Genomic DNA, 18,089 nt, shown 5'->3' with positions numbered 1-18,089 from the left:
ATGCCCAGATGCCTATAATAGCTTCCAAAATGGTCTCTCAAGCCCAGTTTCTCTTTCCTTTTACTCTTCCTACACATAATTACTATATTACTATGACCCTAAAGTATCATTTTAATCTTCATCCTTAAGAACTTTGATAGCTCCCCTCTGCCTGTGATGTAGACCTCAAACTCAAGGCTGTCCCAGATCTAAATCAGATTTGTATCTCCACCTTATCTCCTTTACTCTGTTATGCAAATCTATATTCATTCAACCCACATCGCATGTTCTCCTGCTTCTAAGTTTTTATTCAGGACCTGAGGACCCGAGAGAGTCATCCTTTTCCTTTCTCTTCAGTAAAATTCTATTTGCTCTTTCAAAGTCCTCCTCAAATTCTCTAAAAACTTTACAAGTTTTGGGGCGCCTGGGTGGCTCAGTCGGTTAAGCGACTGCCTTCGGCTCGGGTCACGATCCTGGAGTCCCGGGATCGAGTCCCGCATCGGGCTCCCTGCTCGGCGGGGAGTCTGCTTCTCCCTCTGACCCTCCTCCCTCTCATGCTCTCTGTCTCTCATTCTCTCTCTCTCAATAAATAAATAAAATCTTTAAAAAAAAAAAAAAAACTTTACAAGTTTTCCCTAAGCTCTATAGCTCAAAGTGATCTCTCCTTTCTTTGTATTTGTACTGTAATTACTGTCTCTACCATTCGCTTGAATTTACCATCTACTACCTCATTTTTCAAAGGAGAGTTATGTGTATGTGTGTGTCTTATTTCCTAAACAGTTATGAAATTCCTAAAAAGCGGCAGGGAACCGATTTGGTCATACACTTGCCTAGTGCATTACGTGGTAAGTCCTAAAGACATTTTGGTGCTACAAGTTCTCTCTGGAGATGGGCTTTCCTTAGGTCTCTTCCAATGCTAATATAATGCTTGCATTATATTATAGCACCTGGATTATATTACTATTATATTATAGATTATATTACTATATGTAATAATATATAACTAATATAATATAAATATATAAATATAAAATATGTAAAATAATATATAATAATCTATAATGTATATTATATATACTGTAGCACCTACATTTTATTACAGCACTTACATTATCTTACAGCACCTAGAAGAATAACTATTGGGGTAGCTTGATACGGAGATTCTTTTTTATTTTATTTTATTTTTAAAAACGATTTTATTTATTCATTTGGCAGAGAGAGACACAGCGAGAGAGGGAACACAAGCAGGGGGAGTGGGAGAGGGAGAAGCAGGCTTCCCGCCGAGCAGGGAGCCCGATGCGGGGCTCGATCCCAGGACCCTGGGATCATGACCTGAGCCGAAGGCAGACGCTCAACGACTGAGCCACCCAGGCACCCCTGGAGATTCTTTTTTTTTTTTTTAAAGAGAAGGAAGGAGACTTCCTTTTTCTTTTTCTTTTTTTTTTTAAAGATTTTATTTATTTATTTGACAGAGAGAGACATAGCGAGAGCAGGAACACAAGCCGGGGGAGTGGGAGAGGGAGAAGCAGGCTTCCCGCCGAGCAGGGAGCCCGATGCGGGACTCGATCCCAGGACCCTGGGATCATGACCTGAGCCGAAGGCAGACGCTTAACGACTGAGCCACCCAGGCGCCCCCTGGAGATTCTTTTAAAGAATCTTAAAACCTAAAGTCTTACTAATAAAGTCCATCAAGTGGAGTGGTACGTAAAACTATCTTTCTGGGCTTTACTTGAATTAGCCCTTAATAATGGCTCTTTATACATTCTTCGGTATGGTCCTGGACCCCCCTGGGCCATCATTGGGGTGGCCTAGGAAGTCCTAAATGGCACGTACCAGTTATAAGGACGATGATGAAGAAAACGAAGAGCATGAGAATCATCGTCATTATCAACTTCAGAAACAACCAACATGTATGGTGCCTTAATGGTTACAAGACATTCCACTCATATTATATGATTTGCTGGTCACTAATTAGATAGAACAAACTTTATGTTGTTGTTTCCATTCTATGGATGAAGCAACTGAGACTCAGAAAGGCTTTGTGGCTTTATGAAAGTTGGCCAGCTTTTAAGCAGAAGTGCTAGCACCTACATCACCAGGCTCCTTGTCTTTCCAGCCACCTGACTCAGACCACAGTCAGAGTGCCTGGAGGCGACCGAGTCTGCATCTTGTGCATTGGTGAGCCCTAGGCCTTTCCTCAGCAGCCCAGGATTCTCACCAACAACACAAGCTGCAAGAAGAGCAGCAGGATTTTCCCCAGTTTGACCTGACCTCCACTGCTCCTGTCTCCTCGCTCTTTGATGCACCAGCATCACTTCCTGAATGACTTGCTATGGGGGAGAAGTCAAAAACAACATGACACACGCTGTGCGTTTTGGCTGCCGAACCTCCATGAACCCTAGGAAGTTCTGTTTTCACAAATCGCCTACACACTTCCTGGAGCTTGAGGAGAGAACCCACATCCTCTTCACATTTTTAACTTGAATCCACAGAGCAGAATGACAGTTAGGTGCCAGGGTCTGACTTTTAAAAAGCCCCACAAGACATGGACTATCTGGCACCAGGATCAGCTGTCTAATTGGCAGAAGCCAGTACAACATGAAAAAGGTGGGGGGGGGTGTCCTTGTTCAAACCATAGTAAGACTTTCAAGGCAGTGTCGCTGCATTACAGCACGTTCAGAGTCCTTCTGAGCTCAAGGCTCCATGCACCTGCACACTCAGGCTGGCACACACCAAGTGCCCCTCTACCACACCCCATTGGCCCAATGGAACAGTTCATCTGGAGAGAATTAATGCTCAAGAAGCTGGATTTTGGTAAACTAAGACTCTTGCCACTGAAGGCGGCCTTAGTCTCTCCTTCTGTTCACCCAATAGTTTGTTTCTTTTGCTCTTACCATTTGGCACTCATCAGATTGTGCTATTTTTTACTTACATACACATCGGTCTTATTCTCTAGGCTGTGAGCTCCTCAGCACTGCAACCACATCCTATTCTTTCCTGAGTCCCTAACCCAGCATCTGGCACAATGTTAGCACTTAACAAATGTCTGTAGATGAGGGTTCTTAGTTTCCCCCTCCCCCATGACCCTGTTACATCTTCTTCTGTACTTAACCCACCCCAACTAAGTCATCATGGCTCACCTGGGATGGTCCTCCCAAGGCAAAATCTTGGTTGGTCTGAAAGGAAAGAGGTTTGCATTAGCAATCCGTGGGCTCATTCAGGGGTTACTGGGCTGGAGGGCAAGGGTGGCCATTTTATAATTATATTGCCTTTCATTTTACAAACCAGGTATTAAATCAGTTTACCTTCATAAGGTGAAAGAGGAGAAGAGAGAAAAAAAATAAACCTCTCATTTCCCCCCACATTAGATTTTAAAAGCGTTCATCCTTCAGGTTTTACTAGAAAGTGTTTCTGGATTTCCCAGAAAAGGTCAAGTCCCCTTGCTATTCTTTCTCAAAGCACCGTTAATACTTATACAGTCGACCTTGAATAATGCAGGGGTTGAGGCTGCTGACCCCTCATGCACTTGAAAATCCATGTATAATTTTTGGCTCCCCCAAAACTTTACGAATAGCCTACTGTTGACCAGAGGCCTTACAGATAACAAATAGTCAATTAACACAAATTTTGTATGTTTCATTGTGTTACATACCTTATTCTTACAGTAAAGGTAACTAGAGAAAAGAAAATGTTATTAAGAAAATCGTAAAGAAGAGAAAATACATTGGCAGTACTGTACCGTATTTGTGGAGAAAATTCATGTATAAGTGGACCCACAGGGTTCAAATCTGTGTTGCTCAAGAGTCACCTATATATTTTGTATCTGTGCGTCTGTGGTTATCCAATCAACATGGATCTCTTCCTTCAACTCTTAAGTTCCTGAGAACAGGAACTTTCTATCAATTTTTACTCACTACTGTATCCCCCAACTCCTTACATCGCACTTAAAAGAGTAGATGCTCAGCAAACGTTTGTATCAGAGATTTGATTAATAATTACCTGCCGTAGTATCTGGGACAAAGCTGACCTTGAATAAATCCATGCACTCATTCATAAATGTATGAATGAATAAATGAATTTTGCTTACTTCTGAAGTGTTCCAGGAGATTCTAGGCAACACATAAGTGAATTCCATTTATTATTCATTCCACAAATATTTACTAAGCACCCAGTACATGTCATGTACTCATCTAGAGGCTGGAGATAGAGTAGTAAACAAAAAAGACCTCTATACAGAAAAATCACCAGCTTGGGAGCTATTTACTCCAGAACTTCCAAAGCACTCTCTGCCTGTATCTTCTGGGATGAAAGGCATAAATGTGGCTTTCTTCTTGGAAAGACTATAGCAGCCAGAGGCTTGTCCCAGCTCTTCCATCACTTGGCAATATGATCTGGGGAAAGAAAGACACTTAATTCTCAAAACTTCTGGAGGTGTATGGTCTTTGTCCCTCTAATCCCTTAGACCTTTCAGTCTGTAAGTCTAGATGAATGTTTTTCATGAAATAGATCCCTTGAAATTCACTGGAAACTCCGCTTTTGAATGAAAATCCCTTGGAAAATTTAGCCATCATAACATATTATATGTAGAGTAGAATACCAAAAACAAAAACAAAACACAAAAAAAACAAAACAAAAAACCCCTCCAGAGGTTGGATGAGCTGCATCCGGGCAGCTCTTCAGGGAGGCTCAAGCCTGGGGAGACAGGAGACTTTAAAAGGTGCAGCAGTGAAATGGCTATGTGGTTTTCTATTTATGTCCCCAGGTCTGGAAGCAGAAGGAAGTGACACAGACGTCTTCACGGTGATTGGGATTCTGGGGGAGTCAGTCACTTTCCCCTTAAATATCGAAAAATCACAGCAAGTTGTCAACATTGTTTGGAACTCTGAAACATCCGTTGCTTTTGTAACGCCAGGAGACTCAGGAACAGCACCCAAAGTTACTGTGACCCACCAAAATTATAATGACCGAATAAATGTCTCACTTGAGAACTACAACCTGGAGATCAGTAATCTGAGGATGGAAGATTCAGGCATCTACAAAGCCGACATAAATACAAAGACCCTTGAGGGGATGATCACCACCACCAGGCGCTACAGCCTTCAGGTCTTCCGTAAGTTGTGGGATCATAAAGGCCTTGTTTTGTTTTGCAAATTTGCTATCTATAGAACTCCTTTATTTCTTTATTGGTTTCCCTCAATCTTTCTGTACTTATAAATCCTTATGTAAATACACCAATACTAAAAAAGAAGATGTGATTTTGTTTGTTTTTAGCTATGTAATCTTCAATCAACAAGTTGTCCCATGGACCTGGTTTTTCTTTTCTATAAAATGTGAATAATCAATCATATTATTCACTTCCCTTGGTCACTGAGAGGATCAAGCGAGATAGTGTATGGAAAGCACTTCTTTAAAAAAAAAAACACACAACACCTCTTTATTTTAAAATAAGTGTAGCTGCATAGAGAGGTGTAAAGAACCAGGCAGAGAGGGGCGCCTGCGTGGCTCAGTTGGTTACGCGTTTGCCTTCGGCTCAGGTCACGATCCTGGAGTCACCGGATGGAGTCCGGCATCCCGCATCGGGCTCCTTGCTTAGCGGGAAATCTGCTTCTCCCTCTCCCTCTGCCCATCATCCTGCTTACGCTTTCTCTCTCTCTCACTCTCTCTTTCAAATACATAAATAAAATTAAAAAAAAAAAAAAAAGAACCGTGCAGGGAGGTTCTTTGTGCACGTCGCCCAGTCCCCCTTGTACACAAGTTACATCTTGTGTAACTATAGGAAAGCAGGAATAAGGAGCTTATTCGGATGTCACAGTTGTCCGGGCTCTCATTTATGTGTGAGCATATGTGTAGCTTGCATAGTTAATTCACATGTGCGCCGTCATAGGATCACTACCGCGATCAAGATCCTCAAGTGTACCATCGCAGCAAGACTTCCTCAGCCGTTCAGAGTCCCGCGTTCCCCGCCCCCGCCCCAATTCCCGGAAGACCTTAAGCCGTTCTTCATACCTATCATTATGTTATTTCACAAATGCCACATACATGGACTCATGCAGTAGGCATGCTTTTGAGATTGGCTTTTTTCACGCAGCATAATTTATTTGAGAGTCATCTTAATTATTGCCAGTATCAATAGTTTATATCTTTTTATGGCTGAATAGTATTCCATGGTATAGATGGACTAGTCTGTTCAAGCATTCACCCATCAAAGGATATTTTAGTTCTTTCCAGTTTGGGGTTATGACAAATAAAGCTGCTGTGCACATTCATGTACAAGTTTCTGCATGAAATGACTTTCTGCTTCTCCGGGATAAATGCCCAAGAATGAAAACATAGGGTAAATCCATTTTTCTTTTTTTTCTTTAAAAGATTTTTTTTATTGTGATAAAACATACATAACACAACATTTAACACTTTAACCATTTTTTAAAAGATTTATTTATTTATCTTAGAGAGAGAGAATGCAAGCAGGGGGAGGGGTAGAAGGAGAGAGAGTGAGAGAAGCAGACTCCCCGCTGAGTGCGGAGCCCCAACAAGGGCCTCGATCCCAGGACCCCGAGATCATGACCGAGGCCGAAATCAAGAGTCAGATGCTTCACCGACTGAGCCGCCCAGGCGCCCCTGTTTTCATCTCTTCATACGTTCGGTGTTACCCCCTCAACCTCTGGGAGGTGTTATACTATCTGCAGGTAGGGCAGACCACGGGAAAGTCTCATTTTTCGCTCTGTACATCTGTACAGATCACTGTTATAGCTCACCGAGGTCACTCCAGACTTCTCTGGGAGTTTTTCACAAGCCATCACTAAATCTGGTCTGGAATAGATCCCTTGAAGAGACTCACAAGACCAGGGCTTCTGGTGCGATTGGAATGAAAAATATTTACAGCTTCTTCTTTACCATATTCTACTTCCTCACAGGCACAGACAAGTTTAAAAAGCCGGGTTGCCCACCTAACAAAATCTATACCTTTTGGGGACTTAGTGGAGAAGGTAGTGATACAGAAACTGACATTTACTGAACTCTATGTGTCTGGCATTCTACCACCTAATTTTTAAAAAATATATAGAGATCACACATATTTAGGCGATACATGCACAGAGTAAAAGCAATATGCAGTGCATTGCAACACTCAACAGCGGTCACTGTTGCTGGCTTGTTTTGTCTTTCCCACAGATAATTAATGTGGCTAGATAGATGATAGATGATAGAAAGGCAGATGGACGGATGGGTATTAGAGAGTTCTTTAAACACAATAACCCATTTAGTCCTCACAACAAACAACCCTAGCAGGAGAAAATTATCCTCAGTGAAGCTGTGTGCGTCCCCGTTCTAGAGAGCAGCAGAGCCTGGTCGGACCCAGATCTCCAGTGGCTTCTCCACTCTCAGCCACAGCCCCGACCTTCTCTGCCCAGCAGCCTGATGCAGGTAACGTCTCAGTTCCTGCTGAGAAAAATGCGATAGGATCCTATTCCTTACCACTATCCCCCACCTCAACACCCAGCAAAAAAGAGTTTCTCTAAGAATAAGTAAATATCAAGCAGAGAGTTGGACATTCTTGTAAATCCAGTTTCTAAAGAAATGCACACACACACACACACTTTCGCTCATTTTTTGCTCTATACATCTGTATAGATCACTGTTATAGCTCACCGAGGTCACTCCAGACTTCTCTGGGAGTTTTTCACAAGTCATAACTAAATCTGGTCTGGAATAGATCCCTTGAAGAGACTCATAAGACCAGGGTTTCTGGTGTGGTTGGAATGAAAAATATTTACAGCTTCTTCCTTACCATATTCTACTTCCTCACAGGCACAGACAAGTTTAAAAATACCACAGGAACTAGAAACCCACATGCTGGTTCCTTCTGAATCCTTCCCACATGGCTAGGGGAGAAGGAACAAAGCCTAGCACAGCAGCCTGGCCAAGAATGAACTAAATTTACCAACTCAGAATGTGGGCATTTTCTTATCTGCTGGTAAAGGGAAGATCTTCCCTTTCCTTCTGCCGGCCCCAGATAGCTCTTAACTTCAACCTAAAAATAATTGTTCTTCCGTAACCCTTTACTAGCCTACAACTTGGACAGTTTACCTTTCGATTGCTTTAGTAAAAATATTTTTTTTAAAGATTTTATTTATTTATTTGAGACAGAGAGAATGAGATACAGAGAGCATGAGAGGGAGGAGGGTCAGAGGGAGAAGCAGACTCCCTGCCGAGCAGGGAGCCCGATGCGGGACTCGATCCCGGGACTCCAGGATCATGACCTGAGCCGAAGGCAGTCACTTAACCAACTGAGCCACCCAGGCGCCCTAAAAATATTTTTTTAAATGAACTTTTAAAGAGATTTTAACTTTTCACCAAGGGCACTTTAGAACAACATAAAACAACTCAATGAAAACACACCAGAAAACAGAGCCAAAAAAATTTTTTTTAAAGACTGTTTCGTGCAACGGTGTGCCGGTCCTTGATGGTGTGTGTGACACAAAGGACGTGCGGCACACGATTTCATAAAAGGTAATAAAATATACCCTGGTCTCTATCGTGCACCCCATAGAGCTAGTTGTATGCACAGAATGCTCTCGTTGAGTTGTGCTGAACGTTCATACCTCCCAGGCTACAGGTGTCATCGACGAAGAAGCCAACGAGAATGCTGGCTGATAGTCTCATGAAGTGAGCTAAGAAGGAAAAAGTAACTCAACAAACACGTATTTCAGAGCTTCGCTTGCACATTAACAAGAGAGACCTCTTTGCTGAGTTGGATAACGGTTTTCAAATACTGGAAGAATATTTCCTAGTTTTTTTGGTGCTATTCACCAAAAAACTTTTAAGTTTAATCAACCTTAGCTATCTTTCTTCCATTGTTTTCTTCTGTCTAGAGTGAAACTCCGCAGAGCAGTCAACCCAGCCCAAGTTTGAGCATTTGCCAATTTCTTTTTTGGGGGGAAGGGGGTAAAGGGAGAGAGAGGGAGAGGGAGGGAATCCTAAGCAGGCTCCGTGCCCAGCGTGGAGCCTCACGTGATGCTTGATCTCATGACCCTGAGAACATGACCTGAGCCGAAATCAAGAGTTGGAGGCTTAACCGACGGAGCCACCCAGGTGCCCCATTATTTGTCAATTTCTGTGGTGTCAATACTCCCTCTGGGTTTTAAAACTTGCAGAATTGGGAAGACTTTGTATATCATTACAAAAGACAGATACTGTAGATGTAAATAACTTTTAGAGTGCAGATAAGAGTAAATTGGCACCCCCCCAAAAATAGAAAGTGGTGAATGTTGAGTATGCATTAGCTTTTTAAAATATAATTAATTTGGGCGCCTGGGTGGCTCAGTTGGTTAAGCGACTGCCTTCGGCTCAGGTCATGATCCTGGAGTCCCGGGATCGAGTCCCGCATCGGGCTCCCTGCTCGGCAGGGAGTCTGCTTCTCCCTCTGACCCTCCTCCCTCTCATGCTCTCTGTCTCTCATTCTCTCTGTCTCAAATAAATAAATAAAATCTTTAAAAAAATAAAATAAAATAAAATATAATTAATTTTATTCATTTTTTTATTTTATTGTAAGTTTTTATAATTTCATTTTTCACGAATCCTTTCTGAAAATTTAACAGTTGGCTGTCCTGATACAGGCTAGCTCCAGCTTACCACTGACACACATGTCTTCCCCTCTTAGGTCGGCTTGGGAAGCCAAAAATTACACAGAGTTTAATGACATCTGTGAACAGCACATGTAATGTCACCTTGACATGCTCTGTGGAGGAAGAAGAAGAGAATGTCACATATAGTTGGAGTCCCCCGGGGGAAGCGGGGAATGTAGTTCAAATCTTCTGGACCCCCGACAACCAAGAGCTGACCTACACGTGCACAGCCTGGAACCCCGTGAGCAACAGCTCAGACTCCATCTCTGCCCAGCAGCTCTGTGCAGGTAATCAGCTCCATCCAGCTCTCCTGCAGTCTCCAGGACTCACTCAGAAGAGAGGCCTGGGCTAGGCCTTGCTTCCCACGGGGGTGGGGAGGCCAGGCTTCGTCCCCAGGGGCATCTCCTCCCAGGAGGGCCTGGAAAAAAGGCCAGAGCTTTCTGAGATAGGCCAGGCATCTGGGGTGTTCTGAGGCAGGCCCTACTTGGCCCTCTGATTCTGTTTCTAATGCTGACTTTGAATAGCAGAAAGTCCAGTTTCCCTTGGAGATTTGGCACTCCCCTGGAGGGCACCCCATTTTGATAGTGCCCCTGAGTGTGGCCAAGTCCTACTGTCTCTTCTGTTTCCAGACACTGCAACAGGCCTCCATTCTCGCCACACCGGGCTGTTGAGCGGGCTGGCGGTGCTCTTTCTCTTTATACTCATTGTGCCTTCGGTACTTTTGTTCCTTTTGTGCAAAAGAGGACAAGGTAGGATTTTTCCAGAAGGTAAAATGTGGAAATGTACCTTCCTTCTTCCTGGGACTGAAGTCATTTATCCAAGGTGGGGTAGAGCAGTCCTTTGTTCCGGGGAATCCGTCTTCTTCCAATCCCCCCTCCTCCACCTCACCATCTCCAGAGTGCGGACCCCTGGATGACAGTGCCCTGAGTGGGCTTCATAATCTGTGCCCGGTATCTGGTGGGCCCAGAACCTGGGTGTGAGTTCAGTACCGCCATTGAGAAGCTGTGCTTCACTGGACATGTGTCTTTCCCTCTCTGGCTCAGTGCTCTCACGCGTGAAATGGGATTTGAACTAGAGGGTCTCCTGGGCCACTTTCAATTCCATCATATTTTGACTATGTCCTTTGGAGAGTCACAGAGGGACAGGTACTAACTTTGCATTCCATGGGCGTCACTAGATCCCTCTGGATCCCTCTGGATCCTTCTATAGTTGTGCCATCTGCAATGCAGAAAACCTAATCTTAGGCCCCCAGAGGAGCACTGTGCCCTCCTATACCTCCTAACCCCATGATCTCCCCAAATCTTCCTTTCCCACCAATCACAGTAACAAACCTGGGTATAGAGGGGCTAAACCTCTGTTTCCATGTTCCTGACTCTCCTTTGGGTCTGATTCCTCAGGTTCCTTCTTGAAGCCCTTCAGTAAGAACTCTGGTAAGTTCTCAACCACCAGTTTCCCCGGATGACAACTGGGAGAGATGAGTTCACGGCAGATTGGTTAAGACTCAGCTTGTGCCTTGCAGGCGGTCTGGGCCGAAGGTCCCAGCTCGGCCGTTTATCAGTTACAAGTGATCTGCCACCGTAAGCATGTTTTGTCAGTGGTAAACCAGACATACAGGACGTGCTGCACATACTTATTAAGGGGATTAAACGGAATTACCCACATAAAGTACTTGGCCTGGAGCCTGGTACGGAGTAAGGACTCAGTAAACGTCAGCACTGTGCTTACGACTGACGGCCCAGGCTTGGCACGGGAGGAGTTAAATTCTCTTCCCTGGACAATTTAACTCAAATGGCTGTGTGATGGGGAGAAGTCCTGACTCAGGCCATAGGGGATCTTCAGGGTTCCTCCAAGAGACATCTGTCTTCAGTCCCTCACAGTCTCTTGGGAAGGAAGAAGTGCTACTTTTTCCATCTATCAACGAGATGACAGAGAGCACTCGGTCTGGCTTGCCTGCCGGGCCTCAGGCAGGGTCTGGGTCCGTCTGGCTCTCATGCCTGGTCTGGCACAGGGTCTGGGACAGGACTTAACTCTGTGTGCCGCTCAGCTCACTGTGATTTGTGGATGTCTTGGTGCCCTGAAACACGAAGGCCCCAAATTCTAGCCATCTCTTTTCGACTTCACCCTAAAATGTTCCACGTTAGGAGCAAAGAGAGGAACACACTGGGATGGATGCCTTTACCAGCCCAGGAATTCTTAAGAGCAGGGACTTGTCTCTCCAGGCTTTGCCTCTCCGGGGCTCCCACACCACATGAAATCCCGACAAGAAGGAGAGGCGGTCCCAGGACCCGAGCATCCGTCTCAAGACGATGATAGCCATTTGACCTTTTAGGGCTTCGTTTCTTTACCTTAAAAAGAGAACCTTAGAAGAGGTCATCTCTAAAATCTCTCTGCCTCTCACGCACCGTGCTTCTATGTTTCTTTGTGACAGATGCCATCTCAAAGAAAACAATATACACCTACGTCATGGTTACGAGAGATGCCCCGCCAGCAGAGGGCAGAATCTATGATGAAATCCCCCAATCCAAGGTGAGCTGATGCCACTCATGGGTCCTCACCACCACCCCTGGGAAAGGGAGTCGGGGCAGCAGGCCAGGGATCTGGAGGGTCCAACCAAGCATCATCATGTCAGGGAAATGAGGCCATGAGCCCCCCGACGAGGACAGGAACATGGCCAATGGTCACCCTGTGGCAGCCTCTAGGGGTGGAGGCCGCCAGCTTCCACACGGGGGTCTGGCTCTGGGTGAGGTGAGAGGCCTGACTAGGAGTGGACTGCCCTCCACGAGGGACAAACAACAAGGGAGCCCCTGGTGTAAGGGGAGGGCTGCTAGGTGGCCACCGACATGGGAACAAGGGCACAGAACCGAGAGAGGTCCCCCCTTCTTAAAAGATTTTATTTCGTTATTTGAGTGAAAGAGAGAGCACGAGCAAGGGGAGAGGGAGAGGGAGAAGCAGACTCCCCGCTGAGCAGGGAAACCCCATATGGGACTCAATCCCAGGACCCTGGGATCATGACCTGAGCCGAAGGCAGACGCTTCACTGACTGAGCCACCCCAAGAGAGGGCCCCTTGAACTTCCTGGTGTGGCGGCGGCAACCCCCTCCTCCCACCTGCCTTTCACCTGCCTGCCCCGCCCTCACCTCCACCCTGAACCAGGCTTCTACAAGCACTGCTTCCCTCTGTGCCCCGTGCCCGCCTGCTCCCCCCGAGGTCGACAAGAGTACTGGGCAACAGAGGTCTGCCTGGTCCGTCTAGCGCTGTGCTTGGACTGATGGGCGGCTAGGTGCACAGAGCCAAAATCTTCAGTGAGCAAGACCCAGTCTGAACCGTGCAAACCCCTCCTCTTGGCTCCTGAGGGTTTTACCCAGCGGCTACCCACCCCTCCCGCCCCACACCCGGCCCTGACCCTCTCCGAGGCTGGATGGAACCAGAGCTGAGGCCAGGAGAGGAGGCTACCTGGTGGGAGTGGGAGCAGGGGGGCAGCAGGCTGGGCAGAGGTGGGAAGGGGGCCTGGCGAGGTTTTGCCTGGGCCCCTCACTGAGGGGAAGATGGGTGTTTTACAGGAGCTCCCTGACAAGGAGGAGCCAGTGAACAAGGTTTATTCCACATTGCAGACTGGTAAGGTAAATCCTTTTTGACTTCTTATCCCTGTTGCCTGTCTGTTCCAGCCATTCTGCTGTACCCTGTCCATCCAAGCAGGGGCCAGCTGGTTCCCTCGGTGCTCCTCTCTGTCCCTCTCAGGACCAACTGCTGAGGGCCGTGGCCCACAGGTGTTTCACACCTGCACAGAGCCCGGCTCCCAGGTCCGTGGCCATCCAAAAGCTGGCCAGCTTGGGATGCTGGGCCTGCCTCTAAATGCAGGAGTCCCCAGGCCTCCGAAGTGCGGTGTGGAAACTCCAGCCTCTGGAGCAGCTGGGGCCATGCCGGCTCACAGAATAAAACTAGACAACAGGTGCCCCCCTCTGGACAGACACAGGCCCACACCAGGTGCCCAGACCGACAAGTGGAACACAGGCCGAATTTCAGGTCCCGCTTCCCCCGCCAGCCGACTTGCACAGGGTGCAGCCCGCACAACAATTTGCAACGGAGCTGCGACACTCACAGTACCCTGTGCCTCAGTGTCCTGCTCTGGAATATGCGTGGACGGAAGGTAGGACTTTCAGTCTGGGGCATCTGTCACTGTCCATGAGGATCCTCATTTCTGCTACAGTCAGAAAGCCAGCTTTGGGGTCTCTTGGCAAACCAAATGTTTTGCCAGTGTTCCTGTTTAATAGTTGGGCAAAATCATCATGCAAGACACATAGGAACCCAGGGAGTCTAGGGGGAAGGGAAAGTCATGAGAACAAATAACGAGTGGGAGGAAACATTAGGAAATTGGCTGCAAATGGATGGGAACTGAGAAGTAAAAGCTGATTCGGTAGAGGGCATCTGTGAGCTGCAGATGCAGGAGACTTGCAGGCGAACTCAGTGCACAGGTCGTTGGGGTGTGAAGCTAAGCCAGTGTCCTGGAGCCCGAGACGGAAGGGCCTTCACTCCCTCAGTGCTCAGGAGAGGGAAGGAAGGAGAAGGAGACTAAGGGGCACCGGAGGGACGAAGGACGAGGGGAAGGGGAAGGAAGAAGGGAGGGGCAGGGGGCCGCATGTGTGAGCCGAGATCTGAAGGACAGGGGAGGACACGGGAGGTGACACTGGCAAGGACTGGATCAGAGGGATTAATCAGGGCGGCCGGGTTGAGGCATCTCAAAGCGTGTCCTCTAGACAAGGCTGATGGCGATTATTGACGGGTCATTATATAATTTAAGAAGAATTGTTTTGTTTTGTTATTCTGTTTTTTTTAAATTTTTTATCGTTATGTTAATCCCCATACATTACATCATTAGTTTTGGATATAGTGTTCCATGATTCATTGTTTGTGCATAACACCCAGTGCTCCATGCAGAACGTGCCCTCCTCAATACCCATCACCAGGCTAGCCCATCCCCCCACCCCCCTGCCCTCTAGAACCCTCAGTTTGTTTTTCAGAGTCCATCATCTCTCAATTGTTTTTCCTATTATCCTTTTGGGTCCACTTTATTTGGGAGCAGGGTGTGGGGAGGGCTCTAGGCCTGTCCACATAACTAGAGCACAGGACGCTGACTCGCCAGTATGTGAAGTGCAGTTATGGAGGTTCAGAAGGAGCTGAGGCTCAGCTAGGAACAAGGAAGGCAGGTAGCTTGAGCCTGGATGTTGCTCAAGCCTGTAATCAAAATCAGTGCAAATACCCCCTTTCCTTCCTGCTGCTTTTTTCTGGGCTCCGCAGTTGGTGACCCAAGGGTTTGCAAGCGGGTGACCAGAGCAGAGGCAAGGGACCCAGCAAAGGGCAAGGCCCTGCTGCCCCAGATTCCGCCAGCACCAGGGAGGCCTGAGGCATCTCCCTGTGCTGTCTGTCTGTCCCGGGCACCACCCAGGGCTGGGCTTCCCCAGCAGCATCTCTCAGTTAACCTGCAGTTCCAACTCCCTCTTGTGCACAGATGGGGAAAACCAGCTCTCAGGACGGCAAACCTCCTGGAACCTATGAAAATGTGATCTAAGCTCATGGCCAGCATTCTCCCTGTGCACACTGAGCTTCAACAACCATCGATACCCCGGCAGATGCCCCGGACCCAGACTTTCTCTGCGCACGTCTTACCTGGAGATTGCAAACCATCACGCCCCAATCTGTGACTTTTTTGTGACTGGAGGTGCTGAGCCTTCCCAGCAACCCCCTATGTAGACAGGATTGGTATTTTGCATGCCTGTACCCAGCCATGGCACGCCACCTAGGAGGCTCTGATCATACTCAATGTCGTGGGGAGCCCTGGTGCACGACCTCCACAGTCCACACAGCACGTGAGACAAATTAGACAAAAGCACCCTTCCCCCGAGGCAGATGCGGCCCCTCCCAAGCACGTGGCTTGATGAGTAGAGTGTGGGCTGCACTTCAGCCTCTACGTGCCCCTTTGCCCAGGAACCTTTGTGCAGGGGCGGCTGGCTGGCCCAGCCCGCCCATCCACGATGGTGTCGCATGGGAAGCCATGGGAGCTGTGGCTCTTGGCTGTGCGGACACACTATCCAAACGGAGGGTTGGAGAATGCTCCTTCTGTAGGGACTGGACAGCTGCGGCATTTTTCTTCAGGCTCTACTTCGGAAGCCTCATAAGATTTTCTTTCTGGCCAAGCTTTCAACTTGACTGGGCCATTTATGGGGTGACCAGACATTTGGTTAAACACGATTCTGGGGGGATCTATGAGGGCATTTCTGGATGAGATTAACATTCAGATTGGTAGATTGAGTAAAGCAGATTAATCCCCGCTCCCATATGGGTGCATATCACCAGATCCATCAAGAGCCTGAAGAAGAAGAGGACAGAGTAGGGGAGAATTAATTCTCTCTGCCTGGCCATCTTAGAGCTGGGATATCAGTCCTCCTGCTTTAGGACTTGGACTTGGACTGGAACTTGCACCATCAGCTCTCCTGGTTCTCAGGCCTTTGGACTTATGCTGGAGAACTACACCATCAGCAGTCCAGCTGCAGACCCTGGGATTTCTCAATCTTCGTAAGCACACGAGCCAGCTCCTTGTTATATCTGTTTCCTGTTGGTTCCATTTCTCTGAAGAACCAGACTAATACCTATTCCAAGCAGCCTCGGCAAGAAGAAGAGACCGTCCCCAGTACCCCATTCACCAAAAGGACTTGACCAGCTATACTTATGACACTTTAGGGGAGCTGAGTACAACCCAACCATCGAAACAAGAGACCTTAAAAGAAGTGGGTCATTCTTCAGAGGGAACTGGGCAGATGATGGTGTAGATGATGAAACTGGCTTCGCCTCACCTCTGTTACTAAGGTTCAGTCCAGAGAGTCACTGCTTCACGCTTTGGTTCGATGCCCCTGCGCCCCTGCTACCAGCGCTGAGGAGGAATCACCCATGGCTGAGCAGAACATTCAAGTGATCGTATGAAGAACTGTTTCCCTCATGTGTGAGCACCCATAGCCAGTTAAATCCTAAGTCCCCGTGAACAATCCCAGGCTGGGCAGCAGAAGTGAGCTGCATTTAGGCAGAAGGAAGGTGTCAGTTTCAGTGAATGGTTCCATCGAGCCATCTAGCCCTGACCACCATTAGCACTGTGTCGGCGGATGCAAGACCCTCAAAGGATCAGAGGAGCATAATGTCTGCCCTGGTCTAGCTGCCCTGTGCAAGGCAAGCACGGACACTACAGTTAAATGCTGAATTACACGTTTTGGGGAGTGGCAGCAGCTAGTACAGTCGGGGAAGGCTTCACGAAGGAGGTGGAGTTGAAGCTGCGCTCTGGAGGAAGGGTAGGATCTGGCTGAGAATGGAGAAGACAGAAGGCATCCAACTGAGGAAAGCACAAGAAAGAAGCAGAGGCCGAATCGGCGTGATGTGTTTTGGGCACCACCCCAGATGCACTGAACACGTTCACAGTCCCTTGCCTACGATGGCAGAGAGCCTCTGCTTTGGTGTGCCCCCCAACCCCCAGCCCTTTCCACACACATCAACGCTCAGCTCAAATGTCACCTCCTCTGTGAAGCTCTCCCTGGCATCACTGGTCAAATTAATTATGGCTTTTTTTGCCCTCCTTTCCCCCCCGTGGTCCTTATATCACTGCAACTCATTTCTTTCTGCCTCACGGTAGAGATCATTATTTGTTTCCCTCCACACTGTACATACTGAAGGGCAAGATCCATGACTTCATGACCATGGAGAGTGATCATGTGCGATGAGAGTTTTAGTCCCCTGTGCATCCACCACCAGCCAACGTTGTGCCTTGTACCCTGCCTGTGAGCAATAAATGCTATTGAATAGAATTGAAAATGACCAGCCAGCTCAAATAGAAGGTACATGTTGCAAGTATTGATAGACAGAAGCCAACAAGCATAGTGGAATCCAATTATGGCAAGCGTTAAATGTCAGAATGCAGACGTCAGTGTAAGGACATTTTGGAGGGAAAAGACTCTCAGAGTTAGACCAGCGAAGACATCACCTGAAGCCATGAACCAGGTGTGAGTGAAAGGCAGTCACTCCAGGGAGGGACATGAAGGAAGAAATAAGGAGACCTGTCATAAGGATGGAGAAGTTCCAAAGGGACACCGAACAGGCTGGGTTTCCCCTAAAATAAAAGCATGCCTCACCTTTGTGTGAGCTGAGGGACTGCTCCTGAACATGGTCCTTCTCTGAACTGTCCTTGCTTCTCCCTGGTGCGCTCACCCAGTGAAACTGCTGGTGTCCTACAGCCCCACTGGCAAGTAGGGGAGAGGAATAGAACCAGAGGCAAGAGTTCCTTGGGTTTTCCAGGAGAACAAGCCTGGGAAGGAACTAGTACCCAGGAATTCTTCATGTGGCCTTTGGGATTTGGGACCACTGAACTCCTGTCTCTCACTTTCTTTTCTCTGACTCTTCTGATCTATGAAGATATAAGCTACTCACCCCATCTCTAGGGGCTTGGTTCTCA

The 18,089-nt window shown here is 47.4% G+C and overlaps 1 protein-coding gene across 1 annotated transcript; it reads left to right on the top strand.

Moving 5' to 3' along the window:
- Nucleotides 1-1,801: 1,801 nt before the first annotated feature.
- On the top strand, nucleotides 1,802-17,858 carry CD84 (CD84 molecule). The gene is made up of 8 exons (XM_021681829.1): nucleotides 1,802-1,889; nucleotides 4,742-5,089; nucleotides 9,638-9,889; nucleotides 10,232-10,351; nucleotides 11,000-11,032; nucleotides 12,031-12,128; nucleotides 13,162-13,221; nucleotides 15,108-17,858. Exons 1-8 carry the CDS (start codon nucleotides 1,802-1,804, stop codon nucleotides 15,165-15,167), a joined length of 1,059 nt encoding a protein of 352 aa, XP_021537504.1. The 3' UTR covers nucleotides 15,168-17,858.
- Nucleotides 17,859-18,089: the final 231 nt, after the last annotated feature.

The sequence above is a fragment of the Neomonachus schauinslandi genome, chromosome 6, assembly GCF_002201575.2.
Source record: "Neomonachus schauinslandi chromosome 6, ASM220157v2, whole genome shotgun sequence".
NCBI lineage: Eukaryota > Metazoa > Chordata > Mammalia > Carnivora > Phocidae > Neomonachus > Neomonachus schauinslandi.
This window is presented reverse-complemented; position numbering and strand designations above follow the sequence as displayed.